At 43.1% G+C, this 17,614-nt stretch overlaps 1 protein-coding gene across 2 annotated transcripts in view; it reads left to right on the forward strand.

The window, feature by feature from the left end:
* The first annotated feature begins 1,157 nt into the window (after positions 1-1,157).
* Positions 1,158-17,614, forward strand: part of PDE6D (phosphodiesterase 6D) — a 34,058-nt gene continuing 17,601 nt past the window's right edge. Inside the window, exon 1 of one of the 2 annotated variants that reach the window (XM_064666105.1) lies at positions 1,158-1,313. In XM_064666105.1, coding sequence (XP_064522175.1) covers positions 1,264-1,313 — 50 coding nt within the window. In that variant the 5' untranslated portion in view covers positions 1,158-1,263. Of the gene's footprint in view, positions 1,314-1,617; positions 1,849-17,614 lie in introns of those variants that run through there. The other variant, XM_064666106.1, reaches the window with a different exon arrangement.

A 17,614-nucleotide genomic window follows, 5' to 3' on the forward strand; every position in this document is an offset into this window, starting at 1 on the left:
GTCTCCTGGGATGTGCTAAAAAACCTGAGACTTTCCCCCACAAATGACTCTGCAACAAAGCCATAAAGGCCATAAAGATGATTAGGGGGCTGGAGCACCTCTCCTATGAGGAAAGGCTGAGAGAATTTGCATTGTTCAGCCTGGAGAAGAGAAGGCTCCAGGGTGACCTTATTGAGGCCTTTCAGTACCTGAAGGGGTCCTACAAGAAAGCTGGAGAGGGACTTTTTGCAAAGACATGTAGAGACAGGACAAGGGGAATGGCTCCAAATTGACAGAGAGCAGGTTTCGATTAAAGAAGAAATCCTTTACTATGAGGGTGGTAAGGCAGTGGTACAGGTTGGCCAGATGTGGATGCCCCATCCCTGGAAGTGTTCAAGGCCAGGCTGGATGAGGCAGGTTCTAGTGGAAGGTGCCCCTGCCCACGGCAGAGAGGTGGAACCGGATGGTATTTTAGCCCCTTCCAACCCCAACCATTCTGTGATTCAAATTTCTGCAGCACAAAGAAGGCTGCCTTTGTTCCAAGGGAAGCATACTATTTATTTTAAACCTTCTCTATAACGCTGGTCCCATTGGCTCCAGCCTCAGGACGCGCAGAATCACAGAACTGTTGGGGTTGGGAGGACCCTCTGGAGATCACTCAGTCAAGGCACGGTACCCTGGAGCTCGTGACAGGGGAACTCGTCCAGGTGGGGTTTGAACGTCTCCACCAGAAGCCGCTCTGGGTCTGAGCGCCGGGGTCCCCGGCACCACCCGGACTCAAGGCTGGAGCTCCGCCGAGCAGCCCCAGGGTCCCGCCACCCCTGAGCACAAGCGCCAGCACAGCTCCAGCGGCTCGGGGACGTTCGGCCGCCGCCGGGCGGGCAGTGACCAGGCCCGCGGTGACTTCTCGCCCCACTGAGGTCTCCAGGGCATCGACCGACTCCCCGCTCCCCGGCACGGCCCGTCCTCCGGCGGCTCCACCGCGGCGCCCTCCGGCCCGGCCGAGACATCCCGGCCACCGCTGCGCACCCACCCCTGAATGCGGGAGGGCACTGCCTGATTGGCCGGCCGCGCTGTCACTCCAGTGCCAGAAGGCGGGGCGAAGAGCGAACGGCAGCGGGTGATTGGCCATGGCGGCGGCGGGCGGCCGCTGGGGTTGGCTGCGCCGGGCAGTGGCGGGTGCGCGGGAGGGAGGGGCGGGGGGTCCTGAGGTGCCGCTGTCACCACCGCGCTCCCGCCAGGCCCGGCCCAGCCCCGTCCGCCCGCCCGCGGCGCGGCAGGACCATGTCGGCCACGGACGAGCGGGCCAAGGAGATCCTCCGCGGCTTCAAGCTGTATCCTCCGCGCAGAGGGCCGCGAGGCGGGGCGGGGGGCGCCGGGAATCGCCGCCCCGCTGTGGCGAGGGCCCCGGGGCGGGAGGCGGGTTGCCATGGAAACGCGGTGGTTCTCAATGGCGTCCGCCCGGCGGCGGAGGGGGTTGGGGGGTCCCGCAGGACTGGGACCGGCCCTGGGCCGGCTGGGGAGCGGGGGCGGGGAAGGAGCCCCCGGAGGCCGGGCTGGGGTCCCGTCCCTGCCCCGGGAGGCGGAGGGCTGGGGGGTCCCCGCGGCAAAGTCCGCACCGCCGTAGCGGCGACGGCCACCACCCCCCCGGCCCTCACCCCGGGCTGACAGGGCTGGGCCGGGGGCGGCGGCCCCGGGCAGCGGGAGCCCCCCGCCCGCAGCCAGGACAGCTTTACAGAGGGCAGGTGGAGTAGCTCTGCGCCAGGAGGATCTGATCCCTTCCCTCTTAAGCACCTCTGTCTGGAAAGGAGATACCTGGTCGTCAGGTCCAGGAGCAACTAAACACCTTGTTCGTTGTCATACCGTGAGGTACTGGCACATGTGTTGGTCGTGCAGTGTCTTTTATTGCTAACGCTGACGTATTCTAGGTGTTAATGCCTTTCTGCGCAGCTCGTTTTTAAACTTTTCGTGTTGTGGCTTTCAAAAAGCATTCTCATTTTATGTCTGTGTTATCTGAATATGAATTTAATGCTGACGAAGTGAGAGAGATCTGAGCTTGGAAGTGGAGCGAGAGCCTGTGCGCACCCTTCCAACCCGGGATTTCAGTGAAGTGGAGAAAGGCTCAACCTAAAGGCCCATGTTCAAACTAAGGGTGGAAGATTATTTTATATGTGGTATATTTTACTGTAGTAAATTCTTCTAACCTTAGAAGGCAAAGGCAAGCTTCCTAGCTTGACCTTTAGGCACAAGAAAATTGTTATGAATTGGTTGGTTTGTATTTTCTTTTTTACAGTGAAAAGGACAGAAGTGGAGGGAACATCCTCTTGATCTAAACCTATTATTTCTAAACAGGGTGGTGGTTTTTTTTGTTCAGCGAGATGTTCATAATCTCTATGCCAGCTGTAGCAGGATCTGATTTTCTAGGTTGGATTTAGGCAGATAGCTGTTATCAAACTATAAGCAGATGCTTTTCTTAACTTTTTATAGAATCACTGCAGTCTCCCCCAGCTGTTACTGCTGCATCTGGTTCCTTTGCTTCTGCGCTGGCACTATTGGCAGCTCTTTGTATTTATGAAGATGCAGTTTTTTAGCTGTCAAAACATAAATTAAAAACCTTTTGTGCTGGCAATTAGGAGAAGAATAAGCTTCTGACAAGACCAGACTAAGCTGTCGGTGGAAGTGAGGAGTGCCTGGAAAGTTAAGCCTGGGGAACAAACTTTGCATGCTTTTTGCATGTGTTTGTACATAGTCTTTGGTGGACAGCAGAATTTACATCAAGGCCTTTGTCCAATTTTGGATTAAATAACCCTTTTTGTTGTTTGTTGGCTTAAGCAGAAAATGCATTTTGGTCTTTGAGAGCGAGGATTTTAGACAACGAACTTCTATGATATCAAACAGCCGTAGTGTGGACAAGAAGCTTTATTAGAAGTACTCTGTAGTCTCTGTTGAATTGTCTCAAGTTTAATCTTCCTTTGCTTGTCCTTGCAAAAAAAAATTGATTTTACTTCTGACAGGACAGTTTTAGGCACAACCTTGACATGTTTCTCCAAAAACATGCTAGAGTACTTTGATAGTTGCCACAGGGCCATGTAGTACAAAGTCTTACGAACAGGAAAGTTTGGAGAAGCATTTCATAACTGGAACTTTTAGCGAGTTGAAACAGTTGAAAACATCTATGTATGCCTTTGGTAATCCAGAAGAGTGGCTGAACAGACATTCCTCATTTATGAGGAAGCCTTGAGACACCACGCCATCCCCACAGGAAACTGCTCATGCCCAGCTGTGGCTCCCTGTAAGGCAGACAGCAGCTCAGACTTCCCCTTCCTTGTCCGAGAGCAGGCCTGTGTTCCGGGGATCATGGCATTTTAGAGGTGCTTTATCTTCCACCCACCCCACTGCTGTGTGCACTGATTTCATTAATAGAAAGGAAGAGAGACATGTGTTCTGAAATACTGTTAAGTTCATACTTTGAGTACTTGAAAACTTTTTCCTCCACTCCCAAGAGGGAGGGAGTTCAACTCTACCAACTTAAGCACAGCCTACAATCTTGGCACTTCCAACTGAACTTGCTTTTAGCACAAGAAACAAGCACAGCATTGCCCCCAGGGGCTGTGTGCATTGGATTCCTTGTGTTTCAGTTGCTAGGGCAGAAAGCATCATTGAGGAAGCAGGCTCCCAAAATACTTGCTAACTTTAACACTGGAATAGGCACTCTAGCTGGAAGTCCAGCTCACACTGAGTAATCAGAGTTTCCTCAAACAATTCTGTTTACTTGTGGTTCCTGAGAAGAGGTTAATTACAAGCTTTCCAACTGATTGGGACATGCTGCTGTGGAAATTAAATCATAGCCCAAATCCACCCTCTAATTTCAGTGCAAAGATAGGCTTTCCTTCCTCTATGACACTAGTGCAGAAACATGTTGTGGCTAATGTCCCAAAATTCAAGCCAGAAACATTTGCTCCCTCTTTTAATGGATTTTGCTATTCTAAAAATATTAAAAGCAAAGGAAAAAATATTTGATGCTCGCCTGCAAATGAGGATATTGTACCTAATTACACTTGTCCTAAGAATTTTTATGGCACCAGTTAAAACTGAACACTGACAGTCCAGTAAGTGTGGTGCAGAAAAATACTGATAGCAGACAGCAAACTCTTGTCACTTCTTCATAGACAGTATTTGTTAACAGAGCTTGTGTGTTCATCAGCTCCCTGTTCTGAAGGCACTCACCTGAACAACAGTTGTTACACCCAACAGAATATCTGCAGGTAGTTTAGTCCTGAAAATGCAGTCGTGGTTTGGCTTATAAGCAGCATCAGTTCACTTGGTAACTGAAGTTCCATTCCTGTGAAGTATTAGCCAAGTCTTATTTCTGCAAGTATTTATGCACATCTGGTCCTGTGATCTCAACTGCATGAAATTAGATTATGCCTCTTTTCTCCGGGAGATGGGACAGTTACTCTGTCAAGCTACAGAACAGCATTTTACTTGACCCTCACTTACCCTTTCAACACATTCTTCAGATCTCAGGCTGTCATTTTATCTGTAGAGTTAGTGTGTACTATTGAATGTACGTATTTAGCATCTTTTATCATAAGATAAACTTTCTTTATCATAAGAAAGTTACTCCAGTGATGTACTTTCCTAACAGGCAAAACTCAGGGTTGTTGGTTTTTGATGGCTTCCCCCCAACAACTCCCTTGACAGTTTGTGGGTTGCCTGTGTACCTTTGTTCTGAGATGAACTAGCACAAAAATTTTTTTTTCTATGCACTTAAGTTCACTAGAATGAGGACACTGTAGACAGTTGTCCTGTTTAATTTGGTCTGCCAGCATTTGGAAAGCATCCACACTGTAGATTAGAAATATCCAGTCATGGCTTGCAACAGCAGATTCACATCCAACTCTTGAGGGACCACAGTCCAACTTCTTTATGCACTTCTTTCTGTGGTGTTTCAGCCAGAACAGCAAAGAGGAGAAAACCCAAAGGACTCAGTTGTTTCTCACAGCATGGCTATAGTGCCATGTCTTGCCTCTCAACATATGAGTAAGCACATCCGCTTTCTATTTTAAATCTTACAAGTCAAACAAGGTATCACCTATTTTATTTGCTTCTGTACAGGGAAGTCTCATCAGAATTGGATCTTCATACTATTACTTGCCCTGTAAATATTTATTAGTTTTTAAGATAAGTTTTTCCATGAACTTCCATTTAAGGCCATGCAGTCTATCTTACTGTCCTTCAGAAGTCTCCTGAAACAAATTAATATGGTGAACATAAACACGAAGAGACAACATTAACTATAGGTCAGAACAATTACAGGGTTATGAAATCAGTGCTTGTGGTCAGTATAAACATACACTTGGGCACTCCAACATTTGTAGGCAAAACTTCACATGTCAAAGTCTGGCCCACTTTCTGCAGTCCTCAAAGTTCCCTGTGCAACATCCTCCTAGCTCACAGTACCTTTTTCCAGTCTTCTCACCGTTGTTTTTCTGTCTAGGAAATCTTTCTAGCAGAGCATTACCCTCTTAAAAAGATGGATAGAGCTGTAGTGAAAATACAGTTACACCAGAAACCATTAAAAGCATCTATGAACTCTATAGTACTCTGCAGACAGAGATTTCCAACTTCTGCCTGGTCTTCTGTACACACGGGAACTGTCCATCAATTCCTAGAATAGTCACTGAGGTTTTGAACTAGTTTGATGCAGCTTTCTGAAGTTGAGAAATTTAAGCGGAAGCCACAACAAATTGAGTTTCCAATTTCCCTGTTAGACTGGTAGATCTTTAGCTGCTTATTCGCTTGAAATGCTTATCTGTTGCAGTGTTTAAAAAACTAACAAGGTAGCAGCTTTAATTGGCTCAAAGGTTTCCCTTTGTTTTGAGATTTCTTCTGTGCACTTCCTCAGATCTCACTCTGTTTAGACTTCTTGCAGTGGAATAGAAAGATGAACCCCCAAATTCATGGGTTACAAGGAGACACTGGCCAGCTAAAATAAGGAACAGAACTGCTTGGAAGCTGGGCCGTATGTTCTGTAGAGATCCAAAGCAGAACTCGCTTCTAGCTTTTGATTATGCAGTTCTAAAACAGTCTGGAAAACATGAGTTTGTGCTTCCCCGTCCATATTTCTGGTTTTTAGAACCGTCTTACTCTCTACAAAACTTATAATACTTTACAAGCAAGAGTTGTCAACGTTCCCAGTTAGTCTGACTGCAGAACAAGTTCCCACCGTGGCAGCACTGAGAGGTCTTTGTTTCAGAGGCCAGAGTTTCACACAGAAGCTTTAGCCAGGTTGTAGATGGTAGTTAAGTGTCACTGTGGTCAAGGTACCTTTCCCATATCAGAATTATTTCCAGCATTGACAGAAGTTCTGGAGTATGCAATGATTTATAGTTCTGGCATGCTAAACACACACTCCTAATGTGTCTTATGACTGAGTCATGAGGAACACATGCAGACAAAACAGGAGCAGTTTCACAAGATTTGATTTTACCTGGTTGGTTCCTCAGTGAACACCAAAAAACTTCATGTCTTCCCCTTGTTAACTTTCATTTGAAAAACTATAAATATTTAACTACACTTAACCTGTGATTTGCATTAACCTGATATCTGACTGAGCTACAGTCAGTTGTCTACATGTCAGATATAACACAATACTCGTGTTGTGTTGGAAGTGGGGCTTTTGTGCCTTTGCCATTGGAAGGGGCATCCAGAGCTCCACTGCCACAGGACACAAAGGGGCTGCCAAGTGCTACATAGAATACATCTGATGTCACCTTGAAAGTGTAAGTTGACATTGGTGTTCAGGTTTTTCTTTTCAATCAGCAATATTGCTCTAGCAATTTGTAGTTAGAATTTTATTTCTAAAATTTATTCTTTCATCTCTCCAAAGCCTTCCCATCCGGCATTTCACTGGAATTATGGTTTCAGTATTTTTTATTGCTTGCTTGGTGCCAACCTAAGGAAGTACTTAAAATAATGTGGTTGTCATTAGCAAAATTATTTTCCCTTATTTCCTTTATATCATATTAAGATATCAGTTACTCTTTGCACTCTTGAAAGTCATTGGTGCCTTATGCTTCAGCTGTTGTTACAGTATTTGAATTTCCACAGAGCAGAAGATAGTAATTCAATCCATCAAGTGAGAACTGATAGAGCTTCTTCCATGCCCCCCCACCCCCTGCATTTTCACAGTGAACATGTAGGAAAAAAGCCAAGCCTACACAGATGTAGACAAGCAGGGGAGGTATCCAAAAAATCCTCAGATTAAACAGATACAGTTCAGAGTTGGGTTTTTTGTGTAGACATCTGATGTGTCTCCTGTGTCTCTGAAAAAAAAACAACAGCCTGAGTATGGAAGCCGATTTGACTTATTTTTACACGTTTATCTCTGAATTTAAGTTGATCCAGAAAAAATATTGAGTCAAAATTTTACATGAAGTTTGTAAGATAGCAGGCTGCTGTACTCTGGCTTCTGCCTTTGACTCCCCCAAATTATCAAGGTAACCCTCTTCTATTTCCATATCTCTTTAAATTTGAGCTTGGAGCCTCCATTAAAGGTAAACCAATGCTTGATTTACATCTAATAGTCAGAGTTTGTACAGACGTAGGAGATGTGCTAGGTTTCCAGGTACAGGCAACAAGCAGAAAACACCATGATCTATTAAGGTCCACCTGGCAACATTTAATTTTGTCTTTTTTCTTTTCTGCATATTATTGCAGCAGAGTTTTTAAAATTTAGTTATTTAAGCCCATAAAGGATGACATCTGCACATCTGTTGCTCTCACGTCCTAAACATCATGTGTTTATTCCTGCTGTGCAATAAACTACAGTGGCAAGCACTGAATACTAAAAACCATTCTCAGGTGTTGCCTTTTTACCCTGAGACTGCGTCAGGAGCATCACAGAAACAAGAGGTTTGTCATCTCCGTAGCATCACTCCCAGAGCAGTTTGAGGGAATATCCCCATGCACTTGTTGGGCATTGTCCTGAGGCTTCCAAAGCTGTTTGGCCTCATGTCCAGGTAGGCACAATAGGACTGTTTGGAGGTTTTGTCTAGAAGACACCTGACAGCAGCCGAGGTTCTCATAGGAACCAGAGCTCAACTGCATATTGCTAAATCTTAATTGACAGCCAGGATTTTCAGTTGTGATTATTAACTTGAGAGTCCATTGTCACATTTCTCCTGAACAGAGTTCTCACTGTGACAGAAATGTTCCGTGTAGAAGAGACTTAAGGGAAACAATATCAGATTAGTTCAGCCATGAGTGAGCCTTTGAATTGATTATGGTCATGACTGGGAGAATGGTAGACTTAGGTAAAAAGAGAAAGGAAAATATTTTTTTATTTTCAGTCAGCCTTTGGGATAGCAGTGCACAAAAGCAGTGTTATTAAATTTATCCACTTCTGTATTGAAAGGAGTGCATAACTAACTAGGAGCAATGGTTTTCCATTAGGGAGACTGAGAATGCAGGGCATAATAGTGGATAATTCTATAGAGGAGTATTTATATGTTCAATCTGTACATAACCCTCATCTAGTCTGTAGGGAGTCAGAAGCTCATTTGGTCCTTGGGACAGCTGATTACATCCATCTTTTCATATTGATCAAGAAAATGGGGAGGATCATACAATTCACTCACTGATGACTGTACATCCCACCTAAGCAGATTGCCTGCCTGCCTCTTTCCTCCTCTCTTCAGGTGACTTAAATTAAGCCTTTTCAAAAGGAAGGCTACACGTGCCCGGAACCAAGAAATAATCTGATGTTTTAAGTGTCAGAAATTGCTGATCAGGGACAGCCTGCTGAGGAAGCAGAGAGTTATGTCAAGTCACTTCGGTTTTGAAAGTCAAGGGAAATTCTATTTTGGGAGGCAGTGGAAAAACTGGCTATTTGCATTGCTTTAAATAAAAATTCTGTGTATGGGAAAATGCTTAAAGAAACCCTCTCTAGGGGGGATCCCATTTTCATTTATATATTGGCATGGACTGTTGCTAACTGTCATTAAAGGGAGTTCTGCAACACCCTCAACTGCTCTTTGAGGAAGAGTTTTGCAGAGAGAGAGGGGTCTAGAAGAACAACCATTGTATCTATTAATGTACCTCCACGTGGGGGAACAGACCAACCCATCTGGAAATGGGACACCGGGAAATACCTGCCAGCCTTTAACAGGGGGGATCTTCTGAAGGTACTTTAGACATTTGACTTCAGTTGAAGTTTGTAGGGTAGACTCTTCAGTGCTGTACAATACTTGCCTGTCAATCACAGTCCAACTTAAGACTTCACTGTTTCTCTAGTAAAGTTACTTCCTTTCCCAGAAGCTGAAATAAAGAGGTGAAAAGTCCTTCTCTTTGTTATTTTGCTTGAACCTTATTAGCCTTTAAGTGCCATTTAAAAAGAATCTCAGTCCAGGAAGTGGTATGTTGCTTCTGAGCAAAGAGGACATCCAAAAAATATCTGCTGTTACATTCTTCTTGGTGCAGGCTCCTGTCATAGCAGCTGTGCAGGGCACAGGTTACCATCCCCAGTTACCTCATTTTCAGATTTACTGGTCGACCTGTTGTGACAAGTTACTGCCCAGTCACCAGGCAAAGTCACCGACAGGGTGTGGGGCCATGCAGCAAGTAACATTAGAGATCTGTTCTCCTGCAGCTCTGGTGAACCAGACATAGGAAATCACTGGCTAAAAAGCCTGTGCAGCCCTGGAGAGCAAACAGGTTACTTTTTAAATACTCCTTCCAGAAAGTGACAGTGAAGCCAGTAAGTTTTCCAGTCTAGTTTGGGCTGTTCATTTATGGCACCCTCATTAATCCACAAGGAATCATTACAGTTACACTGTTGCCATAAAAAGCGGTATTTAAACAGCTCTAGAAAGGAATTATTTTATGCACTTCCTCCTGTAATTCCTTCAAGGGGAACTGCATTGTAGTACTACCACACTGATCTTAAGCTTTATTTTCATAGAAGGGAAGAAAAACTGCTTCCCTGGTTCTCCGAGCATCTTCGATTCTGCCACTGAATTTCTCCTCTGAATTTTAAACAAAACAAAAATACCCCCACAAACCTGTAGATGTATATTAAAGTTGCCTGAACCGAAGTACCACTTGGCAAAACAAAGGCAAAGATTGCCCCAAACCAGTTGTAAGCTTACCTCTTCAAGGTCTGTTTCTCAGAGGAAGAGCAAAGCTCCCTCTCACCACTGGCAATCCCCCCACGACCACCTTCTCTGTACAAATCAGAGGTGAGGCATTAACCAGGCAGCTGTAGCACAGACCTCTACTCCTGTAAGGCTTCCAGCCATGCTGCCCTTGTTAAGGTTTCATTTACATACAGCCCTGCCCGTGGCCACCTGAAAATCTTTCACAGTTCACAAGGTCTCTTGCATTTGTGTGCGCTGATAAAACAGTTCTTGTTTTCCTGCTTAATAACGTTGTCTGCAACTAGTGTTGCCAGTTCTGAAATAGTAAATGCAGTGACTGAGGCAATGGAATGTTTGGAAAGGTGCAAATTCAAATTGAAAAATACTACATTTCAGTGTAGGTACACCTGTAAAGGGTGCAAATAATGCTGATTATGGCATTTCTGAGCTTTTTGTATATAACCTCTCCACCTCAGCATTCACCTTAACATAAATGCTTATAAAGTTCACACTTTGAAACACCAAAATAATATTTTATAAACATAATATTTCTATCAGCTGTGTGTAACTGTAGCTTTTCAATAACTAATTTTTTATTATTTTCTTATTATTAATACCTGTATTGAAAGCATCAACTTACGAACTACAGCTAATTGTGTTTCTACATGCTGTTCTTTTTCACAGCAGAAATAAGATATTCCATTGCTTGAGCTGAAAAATATATTTTAATAGATTTTGATTAAAATTATAAAAATCTGATTTAATATACTCTGAAAATTTAGCAGCTATAAGCTTGTTAAAATAATAAAATTTAAAACTTAGTATAAACATTACCGTAGATTTTATTAACAATGAAAGCTATAAGAGCTGCTTGGAGGCAGTGCAGAGGAACAGAGGTCATTGATTTTTTTGTCATTTCAGTGGAGGTTTCATTACTGTGTCCCCACAATAATGTTTTTCATCTGAATTCCAGTGCATGCTAAAGCAGAGGGATGCTGGTTTGGGCACAGACTCTCCATCTTCGAGAGGTCATGGTGATCACAGTCACATGCTCAGAGTTTCAGATCAATATATTTCACATTAGTAAATCTGTAGAGGTTGATTAAAGTGCAGCATTCAGAACAAAATAATGGTATTTTACCTATTCTCAACTAGTTTGGAACTGAATCGTTTCCTTGTACTTTCAGTGTTTTGCTGTACTGCATTTCCAAAAAACTCACTCTCTTTTCAAACTGCCATACTGTTGAACACTGTAAAATGTTGGGATGGTAAATTGTCAAGTCCCTAATCCACACTGCAAATTGAAGCACTTCTCATATTTGAGTAGGTTCCTAAAAAAAGCACAATAATTCTGATATGGAGTCCTTGTTTTTGAGAGTTCTTCTTCAATCTGCATAAATCCCCCTTTATTCCTCCTCTCTGCCTCTGCTTTCAGCAGCCTCGGGTCCATTTACAAGATTAGTTTCCTCGTGCAGCTGCCAATCATTTCCTCCTGGCTGTATTTTCATTTTGTTTTGATTCTCCACTTGGTCTGTATTCTCTAAGTTTTCCTCCCTTCCTTAAAAGAGACAAGATGATGAACTTGTTTTCCTCGAATAATCTTAGTCCTGTCAGTTTTAAGTGGAAAACCAAAAATTGTTTGATCTGTATTGCAGCATGTGGTCCTGCCTGCATAGTACTCCAGAGATATAACTTCAGTGTCTCAGATCCATGACTTTTTTCCCTCTTATCCCTTTGATAACTTCGTCTGTTTCTCACTGTGGTCCTGTAGAGGACCACTGATATCCACCTAAGTATTCACACCTTTACTGACTCCCTCAGCTTGGCATTCAGGGTGTTCACAGTAATTTTGTGCCAGCTGGTGCCTGGAAAAATAACTTGCATTGTGGATGCTCTTCTTGTTTAATCCAGGAGCCCCTGGCTGTATGGGTTGTACAGTTTGCAAGGGTTAAGAATGCCCACTTCTCATGCACACACAGCCCAAGTTAAAAAAAACAACAAACAGAACTGAAGTATTTGTAGCTCCAGTGAAATTCAGGCCAGTACTATCCACAGGGATTGTGCATCCAAGGAACCGTTTAAGTTAATGCCAGGAAAACAGTGACTTGTTCCCCGGCTGTGCCATGTCAGCAAATAGGAGATTGGCATTTGTCATTGTGGACTTAATGAAAGTGCTTGTTGTAGCTGTTTCTCTGGCTGATTTGAATTTTTATTTTGTTTATTAGGTGTAGAGTGTGAGTGCCAGGGCAAAATGCTGTTTTATATCAAATCTCAATAAGATTAAATCCCCTTGCGGTTCTCTAATTAATTTCAAGGATACTGAGTTGCTTTCCCAGAGAACTTGCGGTGATCTGTAGATGTGTCCCAGGTTACAGAACAGCTCTGGATTGAAACAGCAAGGGATGTGCTCTGTGTGAGATATTGTGGGGCAGTTAAAGGTGCAGATGTTCAAACAAGGCATCAGGTGCTTTGAGTGAACCAGCTTTAGTAGAACAGAGTGACTTCTGCTTTCCCAGCTCCAGCGTCACATCCCTGCTGGAGCAGGTCTGCTGAGCACACCTGTGAGACTGAACAAAGCAGCAGGTCTGTGTTCAGCCAGTATTTCCTCTGCTGCAATAGTTAGTTTTCACTCTTGTCATAAACACAAATCCTTACAGACTAATTAACAGACCTACTGCAGCAGTAGCACTTGTTCCCTGAAGGCTGCAAGTGGCATTTGCTTTCAAAACTACATAAAGAGGATCTTCTCAGGATTTCATTCATTTTTGTCTTTTTTTAGCATTACTTGTGAAAGAGGGCATATGAGCCCACCTGGAAAAGGAAGTTCAGTTGTCTGGCCTATTTTTCTGAATAGCACACAGAGCTGTAATCCCACCCTGAGGGAATACACAGCATCTTTATGCCAACTGGCTTGGTCAATATGGAGCTTGTCAGTGCCAGGAGTTTTTGAACAGATGTAGCTACACAGTGTAAATGTACTGCCCTGAGATAAAGCACTGTGTGTACTTTTCTTCCCCAGTGTCACAGAAGAGGTGGCTGTGTTGTTGCAAAAAGCTCTAGTCTAGATAACCCACATGGTTTATATACTTAAAATTTACTCCAGTTTAGCTATTTCTGCTTGATTTCCCACCGTGCATACCGTTGTCCCTGGATGAGTGTGTCCGGTTCCAAGTTACTTCAAACCTTTGGAATTGGACTGTCTGATGCAGAGTAAGAACATTCAGGCAGAAGTTAAATAAGGAATAGTTAGCTCAACTCTAAATTCACTCTGTGCATTTGTCTGGATTGACTCCCATGCACTGACAAACTCCTAGTTAATTCAGTTGCCAGAGAAAGGTACTGTTTAAAAGTTAACATTGTGTTGATAGGGGGTTTTCAGGCAGAATCAGTGTGTGAATGCAGAGAAATCCAGTGCCTGACCTTTTGTTTGTACCTTCTCTTGAGACTGCTAGCAAGAATCTTTAAGTGCTCCTGTTACAGTTGATTTTGGTGGTTAGAACACCTGCCTATTAACAATTAGAATAAAACTCACGAGCTCATTTCCTGGAAGGCGGGAGCGATCAGACGTAATTACTGCAGGCTTTATTGATCTGATGGGGATTTGGAGGGCCAGCAGACAGCCTCAGGTTTCCATGGCTAAATAAAAATCCCTGAGTCTCTGAAGTCCTTTGCACAAATGAATTCTTCCCCTTTTACAGACCTCTCTGAAATCGAGACATGTCTGTCTGAAGACTGAGCTACAGATTTTCCCCGAAAGTTTTTGCAAATGGTCTTTTTTCAGTAGTGATTTTTTTACTTTGTTCTGTATAGGTGGAAGCCTCACTTGACAGTAACACTGAAATCTCCCCTGACCTAGTTTCTGTTCTCGGCAGCACAAGTTAAAGTATGCTTTTGAACACAGTTTTGTTTCTGCTCTTTCCCGATTCACTGGAACAGCAAGAGACAAAAGCAAAAACCAAACAAAAGCAACTTTATCAGAAACATAAAAAGTCAAGGGCAGAACTTTCTCTCTGGGGACTACTTATCTGTCCCTTATGCAAAAGAGGTGGGTGAACAGCTCTTCATATGAAAGATGCCTGCTTTCATGTACCAAACATTCACCATTTATGTAAGATTGCTGGAGAACAACAAGCTACCACTCGAGTTCCTTAAAATTTTGGCTCTTGAAGACTTTTGTGGTAGCTGCAGTAGCTTGTATATCAAGAGTTAAGGGTATCTGCCCTCCTATGCATGAGAGGGGTGTTTTAAGGGCCAGCTCAGAACAGGATCTCTCCCCAGTAATAGTACAGTGCTTGTAGCCTCTTCCAGTCTTCGGGCAGAAGTAAGAAGTCTTTCAAATGTGCAAAATCTCTACTCCTCAACTTTGCCCTGGCCAGTCTTTTTGCTGTAGAAGATTTTAGAAAGTGACAGTCCCTCCCAGTTGCTAGATTTGATGTTCAAGGACCTGTGTCACAGTCCTTGCCAATATGGCTCTACGTTTCAACTCGTCATGTCAAACACAAAGTTTGGGATTTTTTTTTTGTTTGGGTTTTGTTCGTTAAACAATGAGGACTGAGAAAAAGGATTCCACTAAAAGATGGATTATATATTTATTCTTTGTGAAATATTTTTTACCAACAGAGATTACTATTAAATTTTTGAGTAAACAGTATCCACCTGAGAGAGGTAACCAAGCTGGCCAGGACTGTGTCCTGCTAACACTCTAATCACCTAATTAGTGTTAATTTATGGCAGTACAGGAGTGATTGACAGGAGGCTTTACAAACAGAGATGTCTGAGTAGTACATGCATCCCATATATGTGAACTATGTGGTGCTGATCTTTGGCATGGGCAGCAGTCCAAAGGAATGGTAGTATGAAGAACCAGATATTGTTGAACTGCTGGACATCCAGTGATGCTGCTGTACTGTACCTTTTTTATCCTTGGAAATGGAACAAATAACGGTTCTCTACAGAGAGGAAGCCCAGTGGAGTTGGTTGGAATTCAGGCACAAAGAATCCAGAAGAATTTTTGCACTATTGAGGATGAAAGCATAGTAAAATAGTGGGTTTTGAAATAGAGCTCTTTTGGATTAATAAGGGAATCCTTTATGCAAAATATTACTGTAGTTGCAGGCTCATATTCTGATTGCCTTATCAGGGGAGATGCATCCTCAATGGCATCTTTGTTTGTCTTACAATGGAAAGAGATAGAAAATAAGCAATTAAAACAGAGTCATTGAAATGCCACAAATCTGAGCATTCAGCTATGCACTTCTAGCTAAGATTGTTGGTTAGTTTTTCTATTAAAAAAAATTGCTGCTGTCTGTACTTGCTTTGTAGTGTGGCCAGACTACTGACAAGAGATAAATTTTCTCTTTTTGTTTCAACTGTGATCTTCTTTTTTCTCTTCCTGCTTCTCATCCTAACGCAGTCTCTTATGAATGTGCACATAGAAATGAGAGGTTAATTATCTGTGTTGTGTTCTTGGGATCCTTGTTATTCTAATGAACCTTGTAAAGAAACACTAAAGAATCTGGTACTGCTAATTTCAAATATAGGTGGACTTTTCTCTCAATGTATATCAGCTGATATTCTGGTAGTGAATAGTGTATTTATCGAGCTTTATGAAAATGAAAAACAAACCCCTTGGTCCCTAGCTTGTGGTCTAAGTGCCACCTAGGCATGGGCAAGTCCATCATTTAGTTCATATCTCCCAGGAACAGAAAATCCCCTGGGGAAAATCAGCAGACATCTTTTATACAGCGATAAGGAAATATATTTTCGAAAGGAAATGGCTTGGGTTTATCCTGTAATACCTGCTCATAACAGCAGTCTAGTATTAGTGGAAGATTAACATTATTCAGTCATTTAAATGTCAAATCTCTATGGCAAACCAGCACAGATTTTGTGTTAAATCTCAAAGACTCTTGCTTTCTAGCTGTGTGTGTGTGTGTCTGTGTGTCGCTTAATCTCCCTGGCCAGTATAGAGGATGTTGTGATCTCCTCGTTAAAGACGTCACACTGAGAAGATTGGAGTAGAGGAATAAATAGAACAAGTGTTAGAAAACCAAGCAGCTCATCTTGGTTGAACTAAAATGCACTCCACACGAACTGCCTTCCCCATAGATTTGTTTCTCCTAAGTAAGATTCAGTTCCCATTTTGCAGAGTATCATGCCAGCTCATTTGAGGTTCTTCTAAGTATATTTGCATCCTTTTCTGAAATGTTTTACCTCTCTGTGTAACTCAGTAGCCAGTATTTTTTACAAGTTATTCCTTTGGTAGAGATAACAGATAAGGGCAATGGCTCCCAGAGAGCAAAGAGGCTCAAAACTTCACTGCTGATGTTCAGTAGGGAGCCTGAGCACTTCTGGGCTGGCAGTCTGCAGGCCTATCTTGTTGACCTTATCCTGTATTCCTGGCCTGTGCATTGGAGTTGATCTGGGCAGAGGCTGCAAGACCCATCCAGGCTGATTCTGTCTTTCCAGGTGCCAGGGATACAGTCACAGTGTCACTGCTGACAGGTCTGCTCTTTAACCTGTGTGGAGCAATAGGGCTGTCAGATGTTCAGACACCCTTCACACACAGAGGAGATCCAACAAAACAAATACACATTTCTGCATGGCATTTTGTGAAAGGAAGGATGGCAGCCTGATGGTTAGGAGTTCAACTACTACAGGAAGATGTCTAAGATTTGAAAGATTTCCCACTGAAATGTTAAATTGTCTGTGATAACAGATTGCAAAAAAAGGATTAAGAGAAAAATGAGTCCTTGCTCATTCTCAGCTGGATCTGGTGAGGCTGGAACTACTGGAAACTTTTTCAAGCAAATTAAGGTAGGAAAAGCTTATTGCTGGAACTTACTGTTTTTTTCAGAAGTTTTTTATTCCAGGACTGTGCATAGACTTTGTCCTGCTCTGATCCCAAAAGATTCTGAAAAAATATAATAAAAAAAGGGAAACAAGGCAAGATGCAACAGGGTGGACATTTCCACACAGTGACTGCCTGCTTCCAGTCCAACTCTGGGAAGCTTCAATGGATATGGAAACAACTAATCCCAAAGTACAGTTCATTACAATACAGCATAAAGGAATATCTCAGTGTTATGAGTCCATTTGTGGACCCTTGTAATAGAGCTGATCTGGTGGCATTCAGTTTGGAAGCACCACTCTGCCTAGCACAGAGAGTTTACTTTTAGTGTTTTAACCAGACAGCTTCAAGACTTGGCAATTTCTGTAAAATTTCATGACTTGACCCCTGACACCCTGTGTTCAAGGAATCTGAATCTGAGGGGGCCGATGGAGTGAGGTGGTACCAGGCTGTTTGGACTTACTTCAGCAAAAAATGTTTATATTGGTTCATCTCTTAGGAGTCCTTTAGACAGTCATCTCTGAATGTCATTCTGTGCAAAATGGATGGTCCCTTTGTACAAATGGAGCTTGCCTGTCCCTGCCAGCAGTGAACAGCCGTAGCATTTGTCCCAAGACTTTGTCCTTTCAGATTTACTGCTGACTGC

The sequence above is a fragment of the Pseudopipra pipra genome, chromosome 10 (genome assembly GCF_036250125.1).
Source record: "Pseudopipra pipra isolate bDixPip1 chromosome 10, bDixPip1.hap1, whole genome shotgun sequence".
NCBI classification, from domain to species: domain Eukaryota; kingdom Metazoa; phylum Chordata; class Aves; order Passeriformes; family Pipridae; genus Pseudopipra; species Pseudopipra pipra.